This window comes from Bufo gargarizans, chromosome 6, assembly GCF_014858855.1.
Source record: "Bufo gargarizans isolate SCDJY-AF-19 chromosome 6, ASM1485885v1, whole genome shotgun sequence".
Taxonomy (NCBI): Eukaryota; Metazoa; Chordata; class Amphibia; order Anura; family Bufonidae; genus Bufo; species Bufo gargarizans.
The window spans coordinates 377,960,244-377,988,177 of NC_058085.1; the positions used below are offsets into that span (position 1 = coordinate 377,960,244).

Here is a 27,934-nt window from a genome sequence, read left to right on the forward strand (position 1 = left end):
TCTGAATTTAAACCAAACAGAAGGGAAGATATTACTTTATAGCAACCCAAAAAAAGCAAGGAAAAGAAACATAATGGGAGGGAAATGTATATGCCGTCATGGTGATCTCATGGAAAAAGAATTACCGGTGAGTACTAATTCCGATTTTCCACAGCATCACCACGACGGCAACACAAGGAGATATACAAAATATGATCAAATGGGGGGGGGGGTAACAGCCTGAAAGACTTTTTGTCCAAAAGACATGTCAGATTTTTTGAAAAGGTCTAGTCTATAGTGCTTAATGAAGGTCTGGACACTAGACCAAGTAGAAGCTTTACAAATTTCTTCTAGGGAAACACCCGCTCTCTCCGCTTGGGAGAAAGACATCGCTCTTGTAGAGTGAGCCTTCAGATTATCTGGACAAGAGAGGTTCTGAATAGTATAACAGGTAGAAATAGTATTTTTAGTTCTCTGTCGTCTGAAGGGTTATCATAGAAAGAGGGGAGCGTAATTTCCTGATCCTTGTGGAATTTAGACACTACTTTTGGCATGAACTCTGGGTCTAGCTTCAGGATTATTCTATCATTTTTGACTTGCAGATAAGGTTCCCTCATGGATAACGCCTGTAGTTCGCTAATTCTTCTGGCAGTAGTGATGGCCACTAGGAAAGCAGTTTTGAACGATTTTAGCTTTAGAGAGCAGTCACTCAATGGTTCGAAGGGGGGGCGTGATAATCCTGTGAGAACTATATTTAAGTCCCAGGTAGGAATGTGAGATTTTAACGTTGGACGTATTCTGGTAACCGCTCTCATAAATCTCTTGATCCATTTATGATTTGCTAATTCAGTGTCGTAGAAACAACTTGAAGTCGATACTTGAACTCTGAGGGTAGAAGGTCTTAAACCTATATCGAAGCCATTTTTTAAGAAATCCAGAATCAATTGTATATTGGGAGCGGATATATTAGGAGAGGATGATCCCGACCAAGAACAACATTTCTTCCAGATCTTCATATAAATGGCGAAGGCAACCTTCTTCCTGGAGGTCTTTAGAGGCGAACAGGTCCACTTCCAGTATGCCCCATTTGTTTGTTATCATATGGAAGATCTCTTTGTTTAAGGACCATTCCGATTGGTCTATCTTTTTTCTGCTCAAGTAGTCGACCTCTATATTCAGAGATCCTTTCAGGCGAACCGCTGAAATGGATTCTATGTTTATTTCTGCCCAACTGAATATTTTTGTGGATAGTTTTAGTAGACTCATAGATTTCGTACCTCCTTGACAGTATTTTTAAATGACGGCCCCGGAGTTGTGATTCTGCAATCTTCAGAGTTTCCCATACCGCCCTCAGCTCCCGATAGTTCGATGACTGACTCCTGATTGAACTGGACCATGGTCCCCGATAATATACTTCTCCGACTTTCGACCCCTAGCCCCACTGGCTTCCATCTGTGGTGATCTGGGTGTGAGGTATCTTCTTCCATGTTACTCCTCTGGTCAGGTTCTCCTGGATCCTCCACCACCGAAGTGAGGATTTTATCCTCTGAGGTATGGTAACCCTGTGATCTAGAGAAAAAAACTTGGTTTTCCCATACTCCGAGTAGCCACATTTGAAGAGGTCTGAAGTGAATTTTACATCATTGGACTGATGGGATGCAAGAAGTGAGGACACCTAGAAGACTCATTGAGTCTCTGATGGAATAGGTTCTTCTGGAAGAAAATACCTTGATCTTCCTTTGCATGTCTGATATCTTGTCCCGAGGTAGACTGGTTAACTGTTTTTGAGAGTCCAGGATAACTCCTAGGAACCTGATCTTGGTCGATGGTACTAGGTTAGATTTCATTCTGTTGACCATCCATCCCAGTCTGTCCAAGGTTAGTAGAAAAACTTCCAGGTCCTTCTGTAGTTGGGAAGCAGAGTTGTTGGTTATTAAGAAATCGTCCAGGTAAGGGAAGATTGTTAATCCCTTTTTTCTCAGATATGTACTACCTCTATTATCAGTTTGGTGAACACCCATGGAGCCGAGGATATGCCGAAAGGGAGAGGAGTAAATTGATAGTGGTGAATATTGCCCCTGTGATCCTTTATTGCAAACCTCAAAAATTCTGGGAATTGTGGTGTATTGGGACATGGTAGTGAGCATCACGGATTCTTCCTGTAACAGGGGAATGATTGAATGTAGTGTCTCCATATGAAATTTCTGATAAGAAATAAATTTGTTTAGGAGCTTCAGGTTTATAATGGTCAGAAAGGAACCCTTTTTCTTTTTCACCAGCAAAAGAGTCGAGTAGAGCCCTTTTCCTCTTTCCAATGGGGGTACCTCTGTTATCACCTGTTTAGATATTAACTCCTGAATACCCTTCCAAATTGGGCTTTGATACGTTGGAGCAGGGAGCCTTGAAACTACAAACCGGATTCCCAAAAAGTTGGGACACTAAACAAATTGTGAATAAAAACTGAATGCAATGATGTGGAGATGGCAAATGTCAATATTTTATTTGTAATAGAACGTAGATGACAGATCAAACGTTTAATCCGAGTAAATGTATCATTTTAAAGGGAGCCTGTCATCAACTTTATGCTGACCTCACTGAGGGCAGTATAAAGTAGTGACAGAAATGCTGATTTCAGCGGTGTCTCACTCATCAGCCAACAGTAAGTGGTTGCCGAGAACCAGCATCATAATCATTGCAGCCCAGGCCTTGAAAAGAGTCAAATCTACCTAAGAAGAGTCATGGTTAGTCATGAATTCCTGCTCTCCTGCTGATGACTGACAGGTTTCTACCTAGTTTTCTCCCTTTCTCTCTAGGACAAACTGCCAATCATCAGCAGAGGGGCGGGGAGAGCAGGAGATTATCAATAACCAGGACTCTTCTCAGTTAGATTTGACTCTTTTCAAGGCCTGGGCTGTAATGATTATGATGCTGGTTCTCGGCAACCACTTACTTTTTGCTGATGAGTGACACACCGCTGAAATCTGAATTTCTGTCACTACTTTATACTGCCCTCAGTACGGTCAGCATAAAGTTGATGACAGGTTCCCTTTAAAGGAAAAATACGTTGATTCAAATTTTCACGCTGTCAACAAATCCCCAAAAAGTTGGGACAAGTAGCAATAAGAGGCTGGAAAAAGTAAATTTGAGCATAACGAAGAGCTGGAAGACCAATTACCACTAATTAGGTCAATTGGCAACATGACTGGGTATAAAGAGCTTCTCAGAGCGGCCGTGTCTCTCAGAAGCCAAGATGGGTAGAGGATCACCAATTCCCACAATGTTGCGCAGAAAGATAGTGGAGCAATATCAGAAAGGTTATAACCAGCGAAAAATTGCAAAGACTTTGCATCTATCATCATCAACTGTGCAGAACATCATCCGAAGAGTCAGAGAATCTGGAACAATCTCTGTGCGTAAGGGTCAAGGCCGTAAAACCATACTGGATGCCCGTGATCTCCGGGCCCTTAAACGGCACTGTACCACAAACAGGAATGCTACTGTAAAGGAGATCACAGAATGGGCTCAGGAATACTTCCAGAAACCATTGTCAGTGACCACAATCCACCGTGCCATCCGCCGTTGCCAGCTGAAACTCTACAGTGCAAGGAAGAAGCAATTTCTAAGCAAGATCCACAAGCTCAGGCGTTTTCACTGGGCCAGGGATCATTTACAATGGAGTGTGGCAAAATGGAAGACTGTTCTGTGGTCAGACGAGTCACGATTCAAAGTTCTTTTTGGAAATCTGGGACGCCATGTCATCCGGACCAAAGAGGACAAGGACAACCCAAGTTGTTATCAACGCTCAGTTCAGAAGCCTGCATCTCTGATGGTATGGGGTTGCATGAGTGCGTGTGGCATGGGCAGCTTGCATGTCTGGAAAGGCACCATCAATGCAGAAAAATATATTCAGGTTCTAGAACAACATCTGCTCCCATCCAGACGTCATCTCTTTCAGGGAAGACCCTGCATTTTTCAACAAGATTATGCCAGACCACGTTCTGCATCAATCACATCATGGCTGCGTAGAAGGATCCGGGCACTGAAATGGCCAGTCTGCAGTCCAGATCTTTCACCTATAGAGAACATTTGGCGCATCACAAAGAGGAAGGTGCAACAAAGAAGGCCCAAGATGATGGAACAGTTAGAGGCCTGTATTAGACAAGAATGGGAGAGCATTCCTATTTCTAAACTGGAGAAACTGGTCTCCTCGGTCCCCAGACGTCTGCTGAGTGTTGTAAGAAGAAGGGGAGATGCCACACAGCGGTGAAAATGGCCTTGTCCCAACTTTTTGGGGATTTGTTGACACCATGAAATTCTGATTCAACATATTTTTCCCTTAAAATGGTACATTTTCTCAGTTTCAACTTTTGTTCCGTGATTTATGTTCTATTCTGAATAAAATACTAGAAGTTGGCACCTCCACATCATTGCATTCAGTTTTTATTCACGATTTGTATAGTGTCCCAAATTTTTTGGAATCCGGTTTGTATAAATCTTCTTGGGGGAAGGGCAGAAAATTGAATCCTGTAGCCTGATTTGATCATTTTTAGCACCCATGGGTTTAAAGAAATTTCCTCCCAGAAAGGAAAAAATTTCTTCAGTCTTCCCCCCACTCTGGAGTCACAGATTTTCGTTTCCCTTCTGGGATGGGTGAGGAAACCCCTTCCTCTTCTTCCTTTAGGGTAACTATAACGCCCCGTTTTTCCTTTACCACTGTAAGGTCTGTTCTGATTAGAGGGGGCACGAATGGGGTATTTTCTTTTGTAGGCCTTTTCTTCTGGGAATCCTTTCTTTTTATCCAAAGCTTTCTCAAGTATTTATCTAGTTCGGGTCTGAATATATATTCACCTGAGAAAGGGATAGAACAGAGTCTCGATTTAGAGACCTTGTCTCCAGACCAACATTTTACCCAAAGGGCTCTCCGAGCCACATTTGAGAGCCCTGCATCCTTAGCTGCAAAACAAACGGATTCTGCTGAGGCATCGGCAAGGAATGCCGTGGCAGATTTTAAGAGTGGGAGCGCATTTAGAATTTCTTCATTATCAGAGACACGATTTTCTAAATCCGAAAGCCATACGAACATGTATCTGGCTACAGAGGTAGCAGCTATGTTAGATTTTAGATTGTACATAGCCGCCCCAGGATCTGCGTAATAGACCATCGGCCTTCTCTTAATTGTGATGCGTCTTCAAAGGGTAGAGAGGTCTTTTTATTGACTTTTGCTACCTGAGCATCTATCTTAGGAATTGTATTAAATATTTTGGCTTCCTCCTGATCAAAAAGTAGACAACTCTGCTAAACTCTGGAGATTCCTAGACACTTTTCTGGATCAGACCATTCATCTAATATCAAACCTTTAATGTTTTCATTAATAGGGAAGACTCTAGTTTTTTTCACTCGCAGTCCACCGAACATTTCTTCCTGAACAGAAGGGGTTGGTTGAATTTCTTCTACCCCCCATGGTTGCCCTGACTGCTTTAAGTAACTCTGGCATATCATCTGAAGAGAAATAGAATCTCTTTCAACCTTCAGGGATATCTCTCTCAGATTGTCTGTACTCTTCCTCCCATGCTTTGGAAGAAGAGGCACCATCAAATTCATCTGATTCAGAGGAAAAGGAATCCCCTGTTCTCAGACGCTGGTGTGGGGGTTCAATTTGAGGAGGGGTATCTTTGTGTTATCCGGACATAGATGCCAAAGAAGATTTAATTTCCTCCTGCATCATGGTTCTGAACTCATCCATCAATGATGGCTGTTCGTCCCGTATAATCCTGGCAATACATTTTGTGGATTTCTTGGGCTTCCTTTGCGTTTCTTTAGAAATCTAAGGGCAAAGGGATAAAGCCCTATTAGTAACAGAGAAGCCCAATGAATCCATCACATCTGGCCCGAAAAAAAATAAACGCCAATGAATTAGAGTTACGCAGGGCGGCGCAGCAGCTTCAGAGTGCTCTGGTGCAGACATCCTAGAGGGATAGAGGCAACAACTCACCACAACCTGGAACGCTGGGGAGAAGGAGAGATTTCAAACTTCCTTCCGGTCCCGCCGTATATGCGCCGCCTTCGTCACTTCTGTTGATGTCACCTCGGCGCCGGAAGTGACGTAACTTATATAGCGCCTGCCAGCGCTAGCCGCGCAACCCAGCTGGAACTACCGGAGCCCAGGCGGGAGTCAGCAGCCCCGGGAGCAGGCCCCAGATAATATTGGAGTGAGGCCTCCGGATCCACTCCCTGCCCAGCGTTAGTACGGAGACCGCAGGAGGGCAGGGGGTCACCATGTAGATATGGTGTTAAGATGCGCATATTCTTCATCTCCCCGGCACGAGGCACACAAGGAGACCTTTCTCTACTCCTGTCCTCTTGTAGGGACAGGAAACACTGGTGGAACCACTGGTGTTAGTGGTGGGAGGGGGGTATTTAAACCTTTCTCTGCTTCCTGCCCCTACAGAGGTCAGGGGTCAATCTCCTTGTGTTGCCGTTGCGGTGATGATATGGAAAAAATATTAAAGTTACAAATCAAAAGTGGTGATTTATTTCAGCTCATACACTCACCTAAAGAATTATTATTTCTCATTAATGCGATTATCTAGTCAACCAATCACATGGCAGTTGCTTCGATGCATGTCGGGTTGTGGTCCTGGTCAAGACAATCTCCTGAACTCCAAACTGAATGTCAGAATGGGAAAGAAAGGTGGGCTACAACAGCAGAAGACCCCACCGGGTACCACTCATCTCCACTACAAATAGGAAAAAGAGGCTACAATTTGCACAAGCTCCACCAAAACTGGACTGTTGAAGACTGGAGAAATGTTGCCTGGTCTGATGAGTCTCGATTTCTGTTAAGACATTCAAATGGTAGAGTCCGAATTTGGCGTAAACAGAATGAGAACATGTATCCATCATGCCTTGTTACCACTGTGCAGGCTGGTGGTGGTGGTGCAATGGTGTGGGGGATGTTTTCTGGGCACACTTTAGGCCCCTTAGTGCCAATTGGCCATCGTTTAAATGCCACGGGCTACCTGAGCATTGTTTCTGACCATGTCCATCCCTTCATGACCACCATGTACCCATCCTCTGATGGCTACTTCCAGCAGGATAATGCACCATGTCACAAAGCTCGAATCATTTCACATTGGTTTCTTAAACATGACAATGAGGTCACTGGACTAAAATGGCCCCACAGTCACCAGATCTCAACCCAATAGAGCATCTTTGGGATGTGGTGGAACGGGAGCTTCGTGCCCTGGATGTGCATCCCTCAAATCTCCACCAACTGCAAGATGCTATCCTGTCAATATGGGCCAACATTTCTAAAGATGCTACCAGCACCTTGTGGAATCAATGCCACGTAGAATTAAGGCAGTTCTGAAGGCAAAAGGGGGTCCAACACCGTATTAGTATGGCGGTCCTAATAATTCTTTAGGTGAGTGTATATAAAAAGGCGCAGCCACTTGTAAAATGTGACTTATTAAAATGTCCACAGGATTATCCGCCTATTTCTTTTGATTTGCAACATTTTAACACCAACAGCACTAAAATGAGACTTTTTTAAAACTGAAATGTGACATTCCAGCCGCCCCCGACAGACCACACACGAGACGTTTGAAGCATATTTGCGACATTTCCACTGGTAAATTGTGACTTTTGTCTCAGACTCAATTTACTGACAGAACCCTGTTATTTAGCTCATTAATATCGTCCGGTTTTATTACTCACTTGTTCCCACGACTGGTTGGTTTTTATTTTCATAAATGCGACTTTTTGACAAAACACCACCACATAAGCTGCCTAATTGTCCACAACAATTTTAGCAATTTCTCCCCATAAGAGGATGATAAATGAGGCGTGATATGCGCCAATTTAATAGTCCCGCCCACTTTGACATTTATAACTTATTTCTTTATTGTGAAAATTTTGGAGAAAACAGTTGATATATTTGGTGCAAATTAAAACAACATTCTTTTTGGCACATTTTACGCCATATTTCTAGTGCAACGTGCTTAGTAAATATTCCCCATGGTGTCCGGTGAGGGCTGTGACGGGGTACATGGTGGGGACACAAAATACGCTGAATCTCCACATGTGGACTATGTTCACACTGAGTTATTTTGCTTTGGATCTTGGTGCACTTTCCATCCTATAATCTGAAGCAAAAAACATTAACTGCGCATGGACTATAACTGAATTCTTCTACAACCAGATATAAAGTCCACATATTAACCACTTCAGCCCCGCTAGGTGAAACCCCCTTCATGACCAGAGCACTTTTTACACTTCGGCACTACACTACTTTCACCGTTTATCGCTCGGTCATGCAACTTACCACCCAAATGAATTTTACCTCCTTTTCTTCTCACTAATGGAACTTTCATTTGGTGGTATTTTATTGCTGCTGACATTTTTACTTTTTTTGTTATTAATCAAAATGTAACGATTGTTTTGCAAAAAAATGACATTTTTCACTTTCAGCTGTAAAATTTTGCAAAAAAAAACGACATCCATATATAAATTTTTCGCCAAATTTATTGTTCTACATGTCTTTGATAAAAAAAAAATGTTTGGGCAAAAAAAAAATGGTTTGGGTAAAAGTTATAGCGTTTACAAACTATGGTACAAAAATGTGAATTTCCGCTTTTTGAAGCAGCTCTGACTTTCTGAGCACCTGTCATGTTTCCTGAGGTTCTACAATGCCCAGACAGTAGAAACACCCCACAAATGACCCCATTTCGGAAAGTAGACACCCTAAGGTATTCGCTGATGGGCATAGTGAGTTCATAGAACTTTTTATTTTTTGTCACAAGTTAGCGGAAAATGATGATGATTTTATTTTTTTATTTTTTTCTTACAAAGTCTCATATTCCACTAACTTGCGACAAAAAATAAAAAATTCTAGGAACTTGCCATGCCCCTTACGGAATACCTTGGGGTGTCTTCTTTCCAAAATGGGGTCACTTGTGGCGTAGTTATACTGCCCTGGCAATTTAGGGGCCCAAATGTGTGAGAAGAACTTTGCAATCAAAATGTGTAAAAAATGACCGGTGAAATCCAAAAGGTGCACTTTGGAATATGTGCCCCTTTGCCCACCTTGGCAGCAAAAAAGTGTGACACATCTGGTATCGCCGTACTCAGGAGAAGTTGGGCAATGTGTTTTGGGGTGTCATTTTACATATACCCATGCTGGGTGAGAGAAATATCTTGGCAAAAGACAACTTTTCCTATTTTTTTATACAAAGTTGGCATTTGACCAAGATATTTCTCTCACCCAGCATGGGTATATGTAAAATGACACCCCAAAACACATTCCCCAACTTCTCCTGAGTACGGCGATACCACATGTGTCACACTTTTTTGCAGCCTAGATGCGCAAAGGGGCCCAAATTCCTTTTAGGAGGGCATTTTTAGACATTTGGATCCCAGACTTCTTCTCACACTTTCGGGCCCCTAAAAAGCCAGGGCAGTATAAATACCCCACATGTGACCCCACTTTGGAAAGAAGACACCCCAAGGTATTCAATGAGGGGCCTGGCGAGTTCCTAGAAATTTTTTATTTTTTGCATAAGTTAGCGGAAATTGATTTTTTTGGTTTTTTTCTCACAAAGTCTCACTTTCCGCTAACTTAGGACAAAAATTTCAATCTTTCATGGACTCAATATGCCCCTCAGCGAATACCTTGGGGTGTCTTCTTTCCGAAATGGGGTCACATGTGGGGTATTTATACTGCCCTGGCTTTTTAGGGGCCCTAAAGCGTGAGAAGAAGTCTGGAATATAAATGTCTAAAAATGTTTACGCATTTGGATTCCGTGAGGGGTATGGTGAGTTCATGGGAGATTTTATTTTTTGACACAAGTTAGTGGAATATGAGACTTTGTAAGAAAAAACAAACAAAAAAAAATATATATTTCCGCTAACTTGTGCCAAAAAAATGTCTGAATGGAGCCTTACAGGGGGGGGGGGTGATCAATGACAGGGGGGGTGATCAATGACAGGGGGGTGATCAATGACAGGGGGGTAATCACCCATATAGACTCCCGGATCACCCCCCTGTCACTGATCACCCCCCCTGTAAGGCTCCATTCAGACATCCGCATGATTTTTTACGGATCCATGGATACATGGATCGGATCCACAAAACACATGCGGACGTCTGAATGGAGCCTTACAGGGGGGTTATCAATGACAGGGGGTGATCACCCCCCTGTCACTGATCACCCCCCCTGTAAGGCTCCATTCAGATATCCGCATGATTTTTTACGGATCCATGGATACATGGATCGGATCCACAAAACACATGCGGACGTCTGAATGGAGCCTTACAGGGGGGTTATCAATGACAGGGGGTGATCAGGGTGATCACCCCCCTGTCACTGATCACCCCCCCTGTAAGGCTCCATTCAGACATCCGCATGGTTTTTTACGGATCCATGGATACATGGATCGGATCCACAAAACACATGCGGACGACTGAATGGAGCCTTACAGGGGGGTTATCAATGACAGGGGGTGATCAGGGTGATCACCCCCCTGTCACTGATCACCCCCCCTGTAAGGCTCCATTCAGACATCCGCATGATTTTTTACGGATCCATGGATCGGATCCACAAAACACATGCGGACGTCTGAATGGAGCCTTACAGGGGGGTTATCAATGACAGGGGGTGATCACCCCCCTGTCACTGATCACCCCCCCTGTAAGGCTCCATTCAGACATCCGCATGATTTTTTACGGATCCATGGATACATGGATCGGATCCACAAAACACATGCGGACGTCTGAATGGAGCCTTACAGGGGGGTTATCAATGACAGGGGGTGATCAGGGTAATCAGGGTGATCACCCCCCTGTCACTGATCACCCCCCCTGTAAGGCTCCATTCAGACATCCGCATGATTTTTTACGGATCCATGGATACATGGATCGGATCCACAAAACACATGCGGACGTCTGAATGGAGCCTTACAGGGGGGTTATCAATGACAGGGGGGTGATCAGGGAGTGTATATGGGTGATCACCCGCCTGTCATTGATCACCCCCTGTAAGGCTCCATTCAGACGTCCGCATGTGTTTTGCGGATCCGATCCATGTATCCATGGATCCGTAAAAATCATGCGGACATCTGAATGGAGCCTTACAGGGGGGTGATCAATGACAGGGGGGTGATCAATGACAGGGGGTGATCAGGGAGTGTATATGGGTGATCACCCGCCTGTCATTGATCACCCCCCTGTAAGGCTCCATTCAGACGTCCGCATGTGTTTTGCGGATCCGATCCATGTATCCATGGATCCGTAAAAATCATGCGGACGTCTGAATGGAGCCTTACAGGGGGGTGATCAATGACAGGGGGGTGATCAATGACAGGGGGTGATCAGGGAGTGTATATGGGTGATCACCCGCCTGTCATTGATCACCCCCCTGTAAGGCTCCATTTAGACGTCCGTATGCGTTTTGCGGATCCGATCCATGTATCCGTGGATCCGTAAAAATCATACGGACGTCTGAACGGAGCCTGACAGGGGGGTGATCAATGACAGGGCGGTGATCAATGACAGGGGGGTGATCAGGGAGTTTATATGGGGTGATCATGGGTGATCAGGGGTTTATAAGGGGTTAATAAGTGACGGGGGGGGGGGGTGTAGTGTAGTGTAGTGTAGTGTGGTGTTTGGTGCGACTGTACTGACCTACCTGAGTCCTCTGGTGGTCGATCCTAACAAAAGGGACCACCAGAGGACCAGGTAGGAGGTATATTAGACGCTGTTATGAAAACAGCGTCTAATATACCTGTTAGGGGTTAAAAAATTCGGATCTCCAGCCTGCCAGCGAGCGATCGCCGCTGGCAGGCTGGAGATCCACTCGCTTACCTTCCGTTCCTGTGAGCGCGCGCGCCTGTGTGCGCGCGTTCACAGGAAATCTCGCGTCTCGCGAGATGACGCATATATGCGTGACTGTGCGCAGGGCTGCCACCTCCGGAACGCGAATCTGCGTTAGGCGGTCCGGAGGTGGTTAAAGGGCGTCTGTCAGCAGTTCTGTCCCTATGACACCGGCTGACCTGTCACATGTGCACTTGGCCCCTGAAGGCATCTGTGTTGGTCCCATGTTCGTATGTGCCCGCATTGCTGAGTAAAAGGATGTGTTAATATATGCAAATGAGCCTCTAGGAGCAACAGGGGCGTTGCCATTATCTATAACGGCCACGCCCTCTCCACTTTGATTGACAGGGAAGGTGTGATGATGTTTTCCCTGCCTGGTCCTGTCAATCAAAGTGCAAAGGGCGTGTCAGCTGCAGAGAGAGCATAGCCTCCAAGGTGCAATGGTGACGCTCCCGTTGCTCCTAGAGGCTCATTTACATACATCCAAACATCTTTTCCTCAGTAAAATGTCAGACCCGTGTATCTCTCACCTTATCCTCCCTTGTTCCTGTGGCCGCTCGGAGCTTCTCTTCGACCTCGGTGATTTTCTCATGGCAGCTGCTGACGTCTGACTTCACTGTAGGAGTGAAGGATATAAGGTGACTACTATCTCTGACTACTACCCGTGAGCTCCGACTACTATCCGTGCGCTCCGACTACTGCCCGTGAGCTCCGACTACTGCCCGTGCGCTCCGACTACTGTCCGTGAGCTCCGACTAGTGCCCGTGCGCTCCAACTACTATCCGTGAGCTCTGACTATCTGTAAGCTCTGACTACTATCCGTGCGCTCCGACTACTGCCCGTGCCTCCGACTACTGCCCGTGTGCTCTGACTACTATCCCCGAGCTCCGACTACTGCCCGTGTGCTCTGACTACTATCCCCGAGCTCTGACTACTGTCTGTGTGCTCCGACTACTATCCCCGAGCTCTGACTACTATCCCCGAGCTCTGACTACTATCCACCAGGTGATTTCCTTTCCCTCTGCAGCAGGTTCTGAGGTAACATTCACCCTCCTGGAGGATCCTGCGCCTTTCCTGCGCCTGCTGCTGGGTGAGCACGATGTGCTGGAACAGGGAGTCCACACTCATGTTCGGGCGCACGAGAGGCCTGGTCTCTATGGTAACGCCCGCTCCGCGCGCAGGAGAGACCTGGTCTCTATGGTAACGCCCGCTTCGCACGCAGGGGACGCCTGGTCTCTATGGTAACGCCCACTCCGCGCAGAGGAGGCCTGGTCTCTATGGTAACGCCGCTCAGCTCCCGCCTTCCGCTGTAACCTCTTAGATGACGTCATAGACCCGCGGCGGATTGTGGGAGCTGTGTTTCCCGCGCTTTCTTCCACGTCCCAGCATCCCCCGCGGGGTCCTCACCGGGCTGTGGTGATTGTCTCCTTCCTGTGCGGAGTCTCACAAGGTGACGATGAAGGGCAGTCGCTGACTCAGCACTGGCCATGTCACCCTGTGGTGAAGGACTACAGGTCCCAGCCAGCTGCCCAGAGGTGGGTCCTGACTAGAGAGGGCTATAATATACAGCAGGGATCGGCAACCTTCCGCACTCCAGCTGCACTGGAACTACAACTCCTTTCACATATATGGGAGTTACAAGAACAGTTGAGTACCTATGCATGCTGGGAGTTGTAGTTTCACGACAGCTGCAGTGCCGGAGGTTGCTGATCCCTGATATACAGGTGTGGGGCCATATCACATGTAACCCAAGGGCTGGTGCTGCAGACGTATTCCCTGTCCTGCGGGAGGCGCTATAACTTTACACCAATTCTGACCGAACACAGCGCTAATCCTTCGCCGTGGAAACGGATGTCACCGGAGAGATTGCCGCCGCTGTATGTGCCCGACGGCTTCATCCTGTATATACTGTATGTGCCCTGCGGCTTCATCCTGTATATATACTGTATGTGCCCTGCGGCTTCATCCTGTATATACTGTATGTGCCCTGCGGCTTCTTCCTGTATATATACTGTATGTGCCCTGCGGCTTCATCCTGTATATACTGTATGTGCCCTGCGGCTTCATCCTGTATATACTGTATGTGCCCTGCGGCTTCTTCCTGTATATATACTGTATGTGCCCCGCGGCTTCATCCTGTATATACTGTATGTGCCCTGCCGCTTCATCCTGTATATACTGTATGTGCCCTGCGGCTTCATCCTGTATATACTGTATGTGCCCTGCGGCTTCATCCTGTATATATACTGTATGTGCCCTGCGGCTTCATCCTGTATATATACTGTATGTGCCCTGCGGCTTCATCCTGTATATACTGTATGTGCCCTGCGGCTTCTTCCTGTATATATACTGTATGTGCCCGACGGCTTCATCCTGTATATACTGTATGTGCCCTGCGGCTTCATCCTGTATATATACTGTATGTGCCCTGCGGCTTCATCCTGTATATACTGTATGTGTCCTGCGGCTTCATCCTGTATATACTGTATGTGCCCTGCGGCTTCATCCTGTATATACTGTATGTGTCCTGCCGCTTCATCCTGTATATACTGTATGTGCCCCGCGGCTTCATCCTGTATATATACTGTATGTGTCCTGCGGCTTCATCCTGTATATATACTGTATGTGCCCTGCGGCTTCATCCTGTATATATACTGTATGTGCCCTGCGGCTTCATCCTGTATATACTGTATGTGCCCTGCGGCTTCATCCTGTATATACTGTATGTGCCCTGCGGCTTCATCCTGTATATACTGTATATACCCTGCGGCTTCATCCTGTATATACTGTGTGTGCCCTGCGGCTTCATCCTGTATATACTGTGTGTGCCCTGCGGCTTCATCCTGTATATACTGTATGTGCCCTGCGGCTTCATCCTGTATATACTGTATGTGCCCTGCGGCTTCATCCTGTATATACTGTATGTGTCCTGCGGCTTCATCCTGTATATACTGTATGTGCCCTGCGGCTTCATCCTGTATATACTGTATGTGCCCTGCGGCTTCATCCTGTATATATACTGTATGTGCCCTGCGGCTTCATCCTGTATATATACTGTATGTGCCCTGCGGCTTCATCCTGTATATACTGTGTGTGCCCTGCGGCTTCATCCTGTATATATACTGTATGTGCCCTGCGGCTTCATCCTGTATATACTGTATATACCCTGCGGCTTCATCCTGTATATACTGTATGTGCCCTGCGGCTTCATCCTGTATATACTGTGTGTGCCCTGCGGCTTCATCCTGTATATACTGTATGTGCCCTGCGGCTTCATCCTGTATATATACTGTATGTGTCCTGCGGCTTCATCCTGTATATACTGTATGTGTCCTGCGGCTTCATCCTGTATATACTGTATGTGTCCTGCGGCTTCATCCTGTGTATACTGTATGTGTCCTGTATATACTGTATGTGTCCTGCGGCTTCATCCTGTATATACTGTATGTGTCCTGCGGCTTCAACCTGTATATACTGTATGTGCCCTGCGGCTTCATCCTGTATATACTGTATGTGCCCTGCGGCTTCATCCTGTATATACTGTATGTGCCCTGCCGCTTCATCCTGTATATACTGTATGTGCCCTGCCGCTTCATCCTGTATATACTGTATGTGTCCTGCCGCTTCATCCTGTATATACTGTATGTGCCCTGCCGCTTCATCCTGTATATATACTGTATGTGCCCTGCCGCTTCATCCTGTATATACTGTATGTGCCCTGCGGCTTCATCCTGTATATACTGTATGTGCCCTGCGGCTTCATCCTGTATATATACTGTATGTTGCCCTGCGGCTTCATCCTGTATATACTGTATGTGCCCTGCGGCTTCATCTTGTATATACCCTGCGGCTTCATCCTGTATATACTGTATGTGCCCTGCGGCTTCATCCTGTATGTGCCCTGCCGCTTCATCCTGTATATACTGTATGTGTCCTGCCGCTTCATCCTGTATATACTGTATGTGCCCTGCGGCTTCATCCTGTATATACTGTATGTGCCCTGCAGCTTCATCCTGTATATATACTGTATGTGCCCTGCAGCTTCATCCTGTATATACTGTATGTGCCCTGCAGCTTCATCCTGTATATATACTGTATGTGCCCTGCGGCTTCATCCTGTATACTGTATGTGTCCTGCGGCTTCATCCTGTATATACTGTATGTGCCCTGCGGCTTCATCCTGTATATATACTGTATGTGCCCTGCGGCTTCATCCTGTATATATACTGTATGTGCCCTGCGGCTTCATCCTGTATATACTGTATGTGTCCTGCCGCTTCATCCTGTATATACTGTATGTGTCCTGCCGCTTCATCCTGTATATACTGTATGTACCCCGCGGCTTCATCCTGTATATACTGTATGTGCCCTGCGGCTTCATCCTGTATATACTGTATGTGCCCTGCGGCTTCATCCTGTATATACTGTATGTGCCCTGCGGCTTCATCCTGTATATATACTGTATGTGCCCTGCCACTTCATCCTGTATATACCCTGCGGCTTCATCCTGTATATATACTGTATGTGTCCTGCGGCTTCATCCTGTATATACTGTATGTGTCCTGCCGCTTCATCCTGTATATACTGTATGTGCCCTGCGGCTTCATCCTGTATATACTGTATGTGCCCTGCGGCTTCATCCTGTATATATACTGTATGTGCCCTGCGGCTTCATCCTGTATATATACTGTATGTGCCCTGCGGCTTCATCCTGTATATACTGTATGTGCCCTGCGGCTTCATCCTGTATATACTGTATGTGCCCTGCGGCTTCATCCTGTATATATACTGTATGTGTCCTGCCGCTTCATCCTGTATATACTGTATGTGTCCTGCCGCTTTATCCTGTATATACTGTATGTGTCTGCCGCTCATCTGTATATACTGTATGTGCCCTGCGGCTTCATCCTGTATATACTGTATGTGCCCTGCGGCTTCATCCTGTATATACTGTATGTGCCCTGCGGCTTCATCCTGTATATACTGTATGTGCCCTGCGGCTTCATCCTGTATATACTGTATGTGCCCTGCGGCTTCATCCTGTATATACTGTATGTGCCCTGCGGCTTCATCCTGTATATACTGTATGTGCCCTGCGGCTTCATCCTGTATATACTGTATGTGCCCCGCGGCTTCATCCTGTATATACTGTATGTGCCCCGCGGCTTCATCCTGTATATATACTGTATGTGCCCCGCGGCTTCATCCTGTATATACTGTATGTGCCCCGCGGCTTCATCCTGTATATACTGTATGTGTCCTGCCGCTTCATCCTGTATATACTGTATGTGTCCTGCGGCTTCATCCTGTATATACTGTATGTGCCCTGCGGCTTCATCCTGTATATACTGTATGTGCCCTGCGGCTTCATCCTGTATATACTGTATGTGCCCTGCGGCTTCATCCTGTATATATACTGTATGTGCCCTGCGGCTTCATCCTGTATATACTGTGTGTCCTGCCGCTTCATCCTGTATATACTGTATGTGTCCTGCCGCTTCATCCTGTATATACTGTATGTGCCCTGCGGCTTCATCCTGTATATACTGTATGTGCCCTGCCGCTTCATCCTGTATATGCTGTATGTGCCCTGCGGCTTCATCCTGTATATACTGTATGTGCCCTGCGGCTTCATCCTGTATATACTGTATGTGCCCTGCCGCTTCATCCTGTATATACTGTATGTGCCCTGCCGCTTCATCCTGTATATACTGTATGTGCCCTGCCGCTTCATCTGTATATACTGTATGTGCCCTGCGTCTTCATCCTGTATATATACTGTATGTGCCCTGCGGCTTCATCCTGTATACTGTATGTGCCCTGCGGTTTCATCCTGTATATACTGTATGTGCCCTGCGGCTTCATCCTGTATATACTGTATGTGCCCTGCGGCTTCATCCTGTATATACTGTATGTTGCCCTGCGGCTTCATCCTGTATATATACTGTATGTGCCCTGCGGCTTCATCCTGTATATACTGTATGTGTCCTGCGGCTTCATCCTGTATATACGTGTGTGGTCCTGCGCTTCATCCTGTATATACTGTGGTGCCCTGCGGCTTCATCCTGTTATACTGTGTGTGCCCTGCGGTCATCCTGTATATACTGTGTGTGCCCTGCGGCTTCATCCTGTATAACTGTATGTGCCCTGCAGCTTCATCCTGTATATACTGTATGTGCCCTGCGGTCACCTGTATATACTGTATGTGCCCTGCGGCTTCATCCTGTATATACTGTATGTGCCCTGCGGCTTCATCCTGGTATACTGTATGTGTCCTGCGGCTACATCCTGTATATACTGTGTGTGCCCTGCGGCTTAATCCTGTATTATACTGTATGTGGCCCTGCGGCACATCCTGTATATACTGTATGTGCCCTGGCTTCACTGTATATACTGTAGTGCCCTGCGGCTACATCCTGTATATACTGTGTGCCCTGCGGCTTCATCCTGTATATCTGTATGTGCCTGCGGCTCATCCGTATATACTGTGTGTGCCCTGCGGCTTCATCCTGTATATACTGTGTGTGCCCTGCGGCTTCATCCTGTATATATGTGTGTGCCCTGCGGCTTCATCCTGTATATACTGTGTGGCCCTGCGGCTTCATCCTGTATATACTGTGTTGTCCTGCCGCTTTCATCCTGTATATACTGTATGTGCCCTGCGCTTCATCCTGTATATAATACTGTATGTGCCCTGCCGCTTCATCCTGTATATATACTGTATGTGCCCTGCGGTTCATCCTGTATATACTGTATGTGCCCTGCGGCTTCATCCTGTGTATACTATGTGCCCTGCGGCTTCATCCTGTATAACTGTGTGTGCCCTGCGGCTCATCCTGTATATACTGATGTGTCCTCGGCTTTCCTGTATATACTGTATGTGCCCTGCGGCTTCATCCTGTATATACTGTATGTGCCCTGCGGCTTCTCCTGTATATACTGTATGTGCCCTGCGCTTCATCCTGTATATACTGTATGTGCCCTGCGGCTTCATCCTGATATAACTGTATGTGCCCTGCGGCTTCATCCTGTATATACTGTATGTGCCCTGCGGCTTCTTCCTGTATATACTGTATGTGCCCTGCGGCTTCTTCCTGTATATACTGTATGTGCCCTGCGGCTTCATCCTGTATATACTGTATGTGCCCTGCGGCTTCATCCTGTATATACTGTATGTGCCCTGCGGCTTCTTCCTGTATATACTGTATGTGCCCTGCGGCTTCTTCCTGTATATACTGTAGTGCCCTGCGGCTTCATCCGTATATACTGTATGTGCCCTGCGGCTTCATCCTGTATATACTGTAATGTGCCCTGCGGCTTCATCCTGTATATACCCTGCGGCTTCATCCTGTATATACTGTATGTGTCCTGCGGCTTCATCCTGTATATACTGTATGTGCCCTGCGGCTTCATCCTGTATATACTGTATGTGCCCTGCGGCTTCATCTTGTATATACCCTGCGGCTTCATCCTGTATATACTGTATGTGCCCTGCGGCTTCATCCTGTATGTGCCCTGCGGCTTCATCCTGTATATACTGTATGTGCCCTGCGGCTTCATCCTGTATATACTGTATGTGCCCTGCGGCTTCATCCTGTATATACTGTATGTGCCCTGCGGCTTCATCCTGTATATACTGTATGTGCCCTGCGGCTTCATCCTGTATATATACTGTATGTGCCCTGCGGCTTCATCCTGTATATACTGTATGTGCCCTGCGGCTTCATCCTGTATATACCCTGCGGCTTCATCCTGTATATATACTGTTTATTCTGACTTGGAGGTGACAGCCCTGTGATTGGCCTTCCAGAGGAGCTTGTGATGTTCAGTCGACATGGCGAATACTGCTGCTGACCTCATCATGTGATAAATGGAGCGAGCGGCGATCTGTTCCGGCCGTGTCCTGATTTTTTGACCCTCCTTTTGTATTAGGGCCACGGCGACGCTGCGCAGTCAATCACGGCTCCACATCAGTTTTATAGAATTCCTAATTGTCTCTATTGACATGTTTGACAGAATGTGATTTAAGGGCTCATTCATTTGCCGCTGATTTACGGCCTGGTGATATTTTATTGACTTCACATTAAGTCCAGACCTATTTGCTTCAGATTCGCTGCCTCTCAGAGCGAAGCCTTGGCTGGGATTTGTGGGCCGTCACTGCCCGGACTTCGACGTTCTGCAGCTCTTCAGTCAGGAAAAGTCATGGCCGTGACCGGGCCCTAGAGGACTCGGGCCCCATATACTGCAGGATGAGAATTGCAGAATAGGTTCCATGAGGCCATAGACCCTAGAGAGAAGATTCCTGATGGGACGATACCCAGGAGGCTGCCCAAACCTTCCTCATGGCCGCCAGCCGGATACATAAAGATGTGGGAGCATCAGGTGCCGATGTACCTGGCCGTGAGCCGCTGGTGCCCTCCTTAACTCAACTGTATCTCTGTCCTCTGGACAACGATAGGGTCATCCTGTGGTATTTGGTTCTGCACTAAGATATTACTGGCCCTGCCTACTTCTGCTGGCCCTGCCTTCTGTCAGTTTGGCCCCACCTACCAGGGCCACTTTTACTCCTTTCCAACCGCCCAACGTAAATTTACTTTGGGCGTTTCAGAAAGCCGCTGAGTGGCTGTTTTAAACAGCAGACACCCGTGACTAAAGTGTGCGATTGGCGATAATGTCAATCACATAAATTTAACCGCTCAGATGCCATTTTAAAGAGTGACCACTTAAAGATCGCACTACGGCCCCCCTCACCCGGCGAGGATCGGGGGAGCCGGATACAGTGTGTGGCAGCCCCTGTGCCTGGAGTGGTACAGGCCTGCCGCACATTAGTTCCTATGGAACCATGATAAATTGGAGCCTATAATGATTGCTTGTTATAGTTCTCTAGGGAAACTAATAAAATGCATTTAAAAAAAGAAGTTTTTAAAAGTTTTGAAGTTTCTAAAAAAAAAATATAAAAATTGAATCACCTCCCTTTCCCTAAAATAAAAATACATACATAATTTAAAAAATTTACATCATGGACATCGCTGCATGTGAAAGTATTTAAATAAAAATATTTATTCCATATGGCGAAATTGAAAAAGAAAAATCTACATGGCTGATTCACCGTTTTTTGGTCGTTTCAAAAAGTCGAACATACCCCAGAATTGTATCAATAAAAAGTATAGGTCGCCCCACAAAAAATAGAGCCCCCACACAGCTCCGTACACATAAAAATAAAAAGTTATGGGGTCAGAATATGGCAAGTAGGCTTTAGCGAATCGAGCTTTGGATCATAGATCCGAAGTTGATTCATTCAAGTACTTAGGGGGTCATTTACTATACTGAAATACGCCTGATACGCCGCTATCTGTGACTTCACCCCGCTCACGTCAGGTCTAAAATTGTGGGGGAGGGACCGGCGGGCCTGTCTCATTCATCCAGTTCTGCGCCTGTTTTAGGAGTGGAAAATGGTCTAAATGTAAGAAAGCGAGGAATCTGGTACATTTAGAACTGGAGCAGGATGCGCCAAAGTTATAGAGGGCGGCGCCTGTACATAACTCCGGCGGATCCACCAGCGCAGGGGCTTTATTAAGATCGCTGGTCTTAATAAATGTGCCCCTTAGATTTAAATGTTGTTTCCGTACAGACTTCGGCGACTTCCTACTGTATTCATATCAGCGCGTTTAAAAACATTTTAAAATCAGAATCCGAAGTACCAGCCAGTACCAAAGCCATAGCGTAGTAACTCACTGAAGTTGTGCTACTTCGGGCGAGACGAATTTTGGCTCCAAGGAGCCAGTACGTTTTAATGCTGTACGGAAACAGCATTAACACCAAGGTTTTTGAACAAACCAACTTTGATCTATGATCCGAAGCTCAATTTGCTCCAGCCCAATGGCAGTGCAAAGGAAAAATGAGTTTTTAATTGTTTTTTCAGTATTAAAATGCAAAAAAAAAACTATACTTACAGTGAGGTTCATAAATATTGGGACATGGACACAATTCTAACATTTCTGGCTTTACCTGCAGACTGTCGGCCTTACCCGCAGACTGTCGGCCTTACCCGCAGACTGTCGGCCTTACCCGCAGACTGTCGGCCTTACCCGCAGACTGTCAGCTGTAATTTGAGGAAATTTACATCCACATCAGGTGAACGGTGCAGGAATTACAGCAGTTTGCGTCTGTGCCTCCCACTTGTCAAGGGACCAAAAGTAATGGGACAGAATAATAATCATAAATCAAACTTTCACTTTTTAATACTTGGTTGCAAATCCTTTGCAGTCAGTTACAGCCTGAAGTCTGGAACGCATAGACATCCCCAGACGCTGGTTTCATCCCTGGTGATGCTCTGCCCGGCCTCTACTGCAACTGTCTTCAGCTCCTGCTTGTTCTTGGGGCATTTTCCCTTCAGTTTTGTCTTCAGCAAGTGAAATGCTCAATCGGATTCAGGTCCGGGGATTGACTCGGCCATTGCAGAACCTTCCACTTCTTCCCTTAAACAATTTGGTTGCTTTTGCAGTATGCTTTGGGTCATTGTCCATCTGCACTGTGAAGCGCCGTCCAGTGAGTTCTGAAGCATTGGGCTGAATATGAGCAGATAATATTGCCCGAAACCCTTCAGAATTCATCCTGCTGCTTTTGTCAGCAGTCACATCATCAATAACTACAAGAGAAGCCGTTCCATTGGCCGCCATACATGCCCACGCCATGACACTGCCACCACCAGGCTTCACTGATGAGGTGGTATGCTTAGGATCATGAGCAGCTCCTTTCCTTCTCCATACTCTTCTCTTCCCATCACTCTGGTACAAGTTGATCTTGGTCTCATCTGTCCATAGGATGTTGTTCCAGAAATGTGAAGGCTTTTTTAGATGTCGTTTGGCAAACTCTAATCTGGCCTTCCTGTTTTTGAGGCTGACCAATGGTTTCCATCTTGTGGTGAACCCTCTGTATTCACTCTGGTGAAGTCTTCTCCTGATTGCTGACTCTGACACACATACACCTACCTCCTGGAGAGTTTTCGTGATCTGACCAACTGTTGTGAAGGGTGTTTTCTTCACCAGGAAAAGAATTCTTCGCTCATCCACCACAGTTGTTTTCCGTGGTCTTCCGGGTCTTGTGGTGTTGCTGAGCTCACTGGTGCGTTCCTTCTTTATAAGAATGTTCCAAACAGTTGTTTTGGCTGCGCCTGATGTTTTTGCTATCTCTCTGATGGGTTTGTGGTGTTTTTCAGCCTAATGATGGCTTCACTGATAGTGACCGCTCTTTGGATCTCATCTTCAGAGTTGACAGCAACAGATTCCAAATGCGGATAGCAGACTGGAAATGACCTCTGGACCTTCTATCTGCTCATTGTAATTGGGATAATGAGGGAATAACACACACCGGCCATGGGACAGCCGAGAAGACAATTGTCCCATTACTTCTGGTCCCTTAACAAGTGGGAGGCACAGATGCAAACTGCTGTAATTCCTGCACCGTTCACCTGATTTGGATGTAAATCCCTCACATTACAGCTGACAGTCTGCAGGTACAGCTGACAGTCTGCAGGTACAGCTGACAGTCTGCGGGTAAAGCTGACAGTCTGCGGGTAAAGCTGACAGTCTGCGGGTAAAGCTGACAGTCTGCAGGTAAAGCACATCTTGTCCGTTTCATCTCACATCCATTGTGGTGGTGTATAGAGCCAAAAATGTTACATTGTGTCCATGTCCCAATATTTATGGACCTGACTGCAATCCTACTGACCCGGAAAATAAAAGTAACAGGAAAACGATGTAAAAACAAAAAAAACCTCCATAAAACTGTGGCAGAATTGTGTTTTGTTTTTTCTTATACAGCTATGTGAGTGGAATTTTTTTTAAAAGTTATGGCTTTGGGTGAGCTAGGAGAACAAAAAAAATCACCTGGTCTTGAAAGTGTTAAGTCCCTAGTCTAGAGGCCCACAGGAGATGTCCGTGAGGTAGCACGCCGCCAGCGAGTTTTGGACTCCCCTGTCACAAATTGGAGATTTGGAGACCAGCACCAGGACAGGGGCTCCAATGTAACTTTTGCTTCGGGGCCCAACTCCTCTTCAGACTTTCTTGCATTTGTACGGAACGTCCCTGAGCTGCACGCCCCACAATTATGAAAAACCGCTGCATATTTGTCCCATGTGGTTCTTAAAACAGGGGCAGACATACTGTATGCACAAGGGGCCCAGTAGGTAAGGGGGCCCACTGACACCCCAGTAGCATCTTCCTTCTGTTTATGAGATTACATGTGAGGGACTGACTTACTGGAACATTTACTATAGTGTCTGCGCCTGGTTTTAGGCATAAGACTGCTTTTTTAGAGAATCTAATCTCGTTAGTCGCATTTACTACTGAAATTGCGCTTGTTTTGGAGGCTTTTGCTCCTTGTTTGCCTATTTAGATGGTTTAAACTAATTCAGAAGTTTTCTAACTTTCTTCGCCTGAATTTGTCACAAAAACAGTTTCATTTCTCCACCCCAGGGCTGGCGTACTTTTCTTTGCATGAAGTGAAGTGCAACTTTTATTTTTTTTGCATTAAAAGTTGCACATTTTCATGTGCATACTAATTAGACCAGTCTTGGTAAATATGAACCTGTTGTACTGATAAACAACCACCAGAGGTCAGACTAACAGCAATACACCGAGTCGAATTCATCAACAGCGGTGCAACTTTCCATTAATCCTTAGCAAAAGGAAGACTGAGCAATGAAATACGTCTAATGTCTAATTTTATGCCCCGATCAGTTAATGGCTCATAGTAACTATTAGAAATACATCAGAGGGGGCTCTATAATGAGCTTTTGCAGAGGGCCCATCAGTATCATTCACTCTAGGGGCCACAGTACATCTACATGTGAATATTACCTGCCCTACTTCTCAAATCCCTCATTTTATTTAGCAGTATCCCGCTGCCCGTCCAGTGCCTCACACTGTTCTGTCCTCGAGACCCCCGGACCTTACAGTGGAACAGATGTTCGCACTGCAGCAAAATGCTGCAGGATGGTTAATGATGGGTCCCCTGCGGAGATAGTGATAAGGCGGGTCCCCGGAGAAATAGGACACTGGCTGGCCTGCCTCTGTGACTAGAGGTCATCTCAGCCACCCGATGCATCTACAGGGTGGGCCATTTATATAGATACACCTTAATAAAATGGGAATGGTTGGTGATATTAACTTCCTGTTTGTGGCACATTAGTATATGTGAGGGGGGGGGAAATTTTCAAGATGGGTGGTGACCATGGCGGCCATTTTGAAGTCGGCCATTTTGAATCCAACTTTTGTTTTTTCAATAGGAAGAGGGTCATGTGACACATCAAACTTATTGGTAATTTCACGAGAAAAACAATGGTGCGCTTGGTTTTATCGTAACTTTATTCTTTCATGAGTTATTTACAAGTTTCTGACCACTTATAAAATGTGTTCAATGTGCTGCCCATTGTGTTGGATTGTCAATGCCACCCTCTTCTCCCACTCTTCACACACTGATAGCAACACCGCAGGAGGAACGCTAGCACAGGCTTCCAGTATCTGCAGTATCAGGTGCTGCACATCTCGCATCTTCACAGCATAGACAATTGCCTTCAGATGACCCCAAAGATAAAAGTCTAAGGGGGTCAGATCGGGAGACCTTGGGGGCCATTCAACTGGCCCATGACGACCAATCCACTTTCCAGGAAACTGTTCATCTAGGAATGCTCGGACTAGGCCTGCACAATATATCGCCAAAGCAATCGCAATAAATCGCCATATCGCCAATTAGCCGACCTAAAAATGCTGCAATTGTATTACCATATTTTTCACTTTGGCAGTGCGTCTTATAAAGCGATGGTTGACTTTTTACGTGGTTGACACGGATGTATCGCCGGCCGCTATGCTGCACAGCGCGGCCGGCGATACATCAGTTACAGTGCGGGGAGGGAGGAGCAGCTGGAGGCAAGTCGTTATTGTAATGAACAAATGTTCTTTTATTTATTCTATTTCATTTCTCTGTTCTGTGCAGCGCTAGTAAGAAAATGGCAAGTTTTGTATTTTGTACTTTTGCAGTAATGCAAATATGTTTAATTTGATAAAAGATGTTTTATTTTGAAAAACACTGTGCATTTCAGTTCTTGAGTTGAGCATAACTACATTCCAGCATTACCAGTAATGTGTGTGCTTTTGCCTTGAAAATCCAAGCAAATAGACCTCTAGCACAATTCCCTTAAAATATTGCATATCGTTATCGCAATTTTTAGGGCCCTAATCGCACAAAATTCCCATATCGTGCAGCCCTAGCTTGGACCTGACACCCATAATGTGGTGGTGCACCATCTTGGGAAAATGCCAGCTTCAGTGCATAAAGAGGGAAACGCGTCATCAGTGTGTGAAGTAGGGGAGAAGAGGGTGGCATTGACAATCCAACACAATGGGCAGCACATTGAACACATTTTATAAGTGGTCAGAAACTTGTAAATAACTCATGAAAGAATAAAGTTACACATTGTTTTTCTTGTGAAATTCCCAATAAGTTTGATGTGTCACATGACCCTCTTCCTATTGAAAAAACTAAAGTTGGATTCAAAATGGCCGACTTCAAAATGGCCGCCATGGTCACCACCCATCTTGAAAAGTTTCCCCCATCACAAACAGGAAGTTAATATCACCAACCATTCCTATTTTATTAAGGTGTATCCATATAAATGGCCCACCCTGTATAATAAACCTGGGGAGTTTGTGACGTCGTCGTGTGCATTCGGCCTTACATAGTAGAAAGCCCTCATAAATGACCCCAGTGTAGAAACTACACTACTCAAGTTACTCAAAACTGATTTTACAAACTTTGTTAACCCTTTAGGTGTTCCACCAGAATTAAAGGAAAATGGAGATGAAATTTCTAAATTTTACTTTTTTAGCAGATTTTCCATTTTAATCCATGTTTTTCTTTAACACATCAAGGGTTAACAGCCAAACAAAGCTCAATATTTATTACCCTGATTCTGTGGTTTACAGAAACACCCCACATGTGGTCGTAAACTGCTGTACGGGCACACGGCAGGGTGCAGCAGAAAAGGAACGCCATATGGTTTTTGGAAGGCAGATTTTGCTGGACTGGTTTTTAGATGCCATGTCCCATTTGAAGCCCCCCTGATGCACCCCTACAGTAGAAACTCCCCAAAAGTGACCCCATTTTGGAAACTAGGGGATAAGGTAACAGTTTTATTGGTACTATTTTTGGGTACATATGATTTTTTGATCATTCATTATTACACTTTATGGGGCGAGGCGACCAAAAATCTTTAAATTTTGACACAGTTTTTATTTATTTATTTTTACAGCGTTCACCTGAGGGGTTAGGTCATGTGATATTTTTATAGAGCAGATCATTACGGACGTGGCAATACCTAATATGTATTATTTTTCTTATTTAAGTTTTACAGAATAATAGCAAAAACCCCTTATTTTTAAAAATTTTTTTTTTTTACACTTTATTTCTGTCCCACTCTGAGACTTCAACTTTTGTGGGTTTGATCCCCTCTGCAATGCTTTACAATGCATCTGTATTGTAATGCATTGCCTGTTCGTGTACTACAGTGAGTCATACCCTAACAGGTTGCCTAGGAGACGGGCCTGAGCCTGGACAGGTTGCCTAGGAGACGGGCCTGAGCTGGACAGGTTGCCTAGGAGACGGGCCTGAGGCTGGACAGGTTGCCTAGGAGACGGGCCTCAGGCTGGATCTCCTCAGCACCCATAGAAGACAGGTCCCGATACTGTGCAAGGCATTGGGCAGCCTCTGCACGGCATCGGACTGCCTTGTCATGCATCCAGGGACTGCCGGACCCCTGCAGTGATTGGGGTGCACACTGCTCAGATCACCATGACGTAATAGTACGTCAAAATGCGGGAAGTCACTGACTTCATGATGTAATAGTGCGTCACATGTCGGAAGGGGTTAAAATAGATAGTAATACCTCCAAAAATAGTTATTACTTTACATTCCCCATATGTCTACTTCATGTTTGGATCATTGTGAAAATGACATTTTATATTTTTGGGACGTTAGAGGCTTAGAAGTTTGGAAGCAAATCTTAAAAATTTTTAAGAAGATTTCCAA

At 45.7% G+C, this 27,934-nt stretch overlaps 1 protein-coding gene across 1 annotated transcript in view; it reads right to left on the reverse strand.

The window, feature by feature from the left end:
• The window catches only part of CCDC172 (coiled-coil domain containing 172), a 31,307-nt gene extending 18,331 nt beyond the window's left edge, over nt 1-12,976 (reverse strand). Inside the window, exons 1-3 of the mRNA XM_044299756.1 lie at nt 12,898-12,976; nt 12,379-12,464; nt 1,707-1,883 (exon numbers count right to left, since the gene is read on the reverse strand). Coding sequence (XP_044155691.1) covers nt 1,707-1,883; nt 12,379-12,464; nt 12,898-12,976 — 342 coding nt within the window. The remainder of the gene's footprint in view (nt 1-1,706; nt 1,884-12,378; nt 12,465-12,897) is intronic.
• Between the last annotated feature and the right edge of the window lie 14,958 nt (nt 12,977-27,934).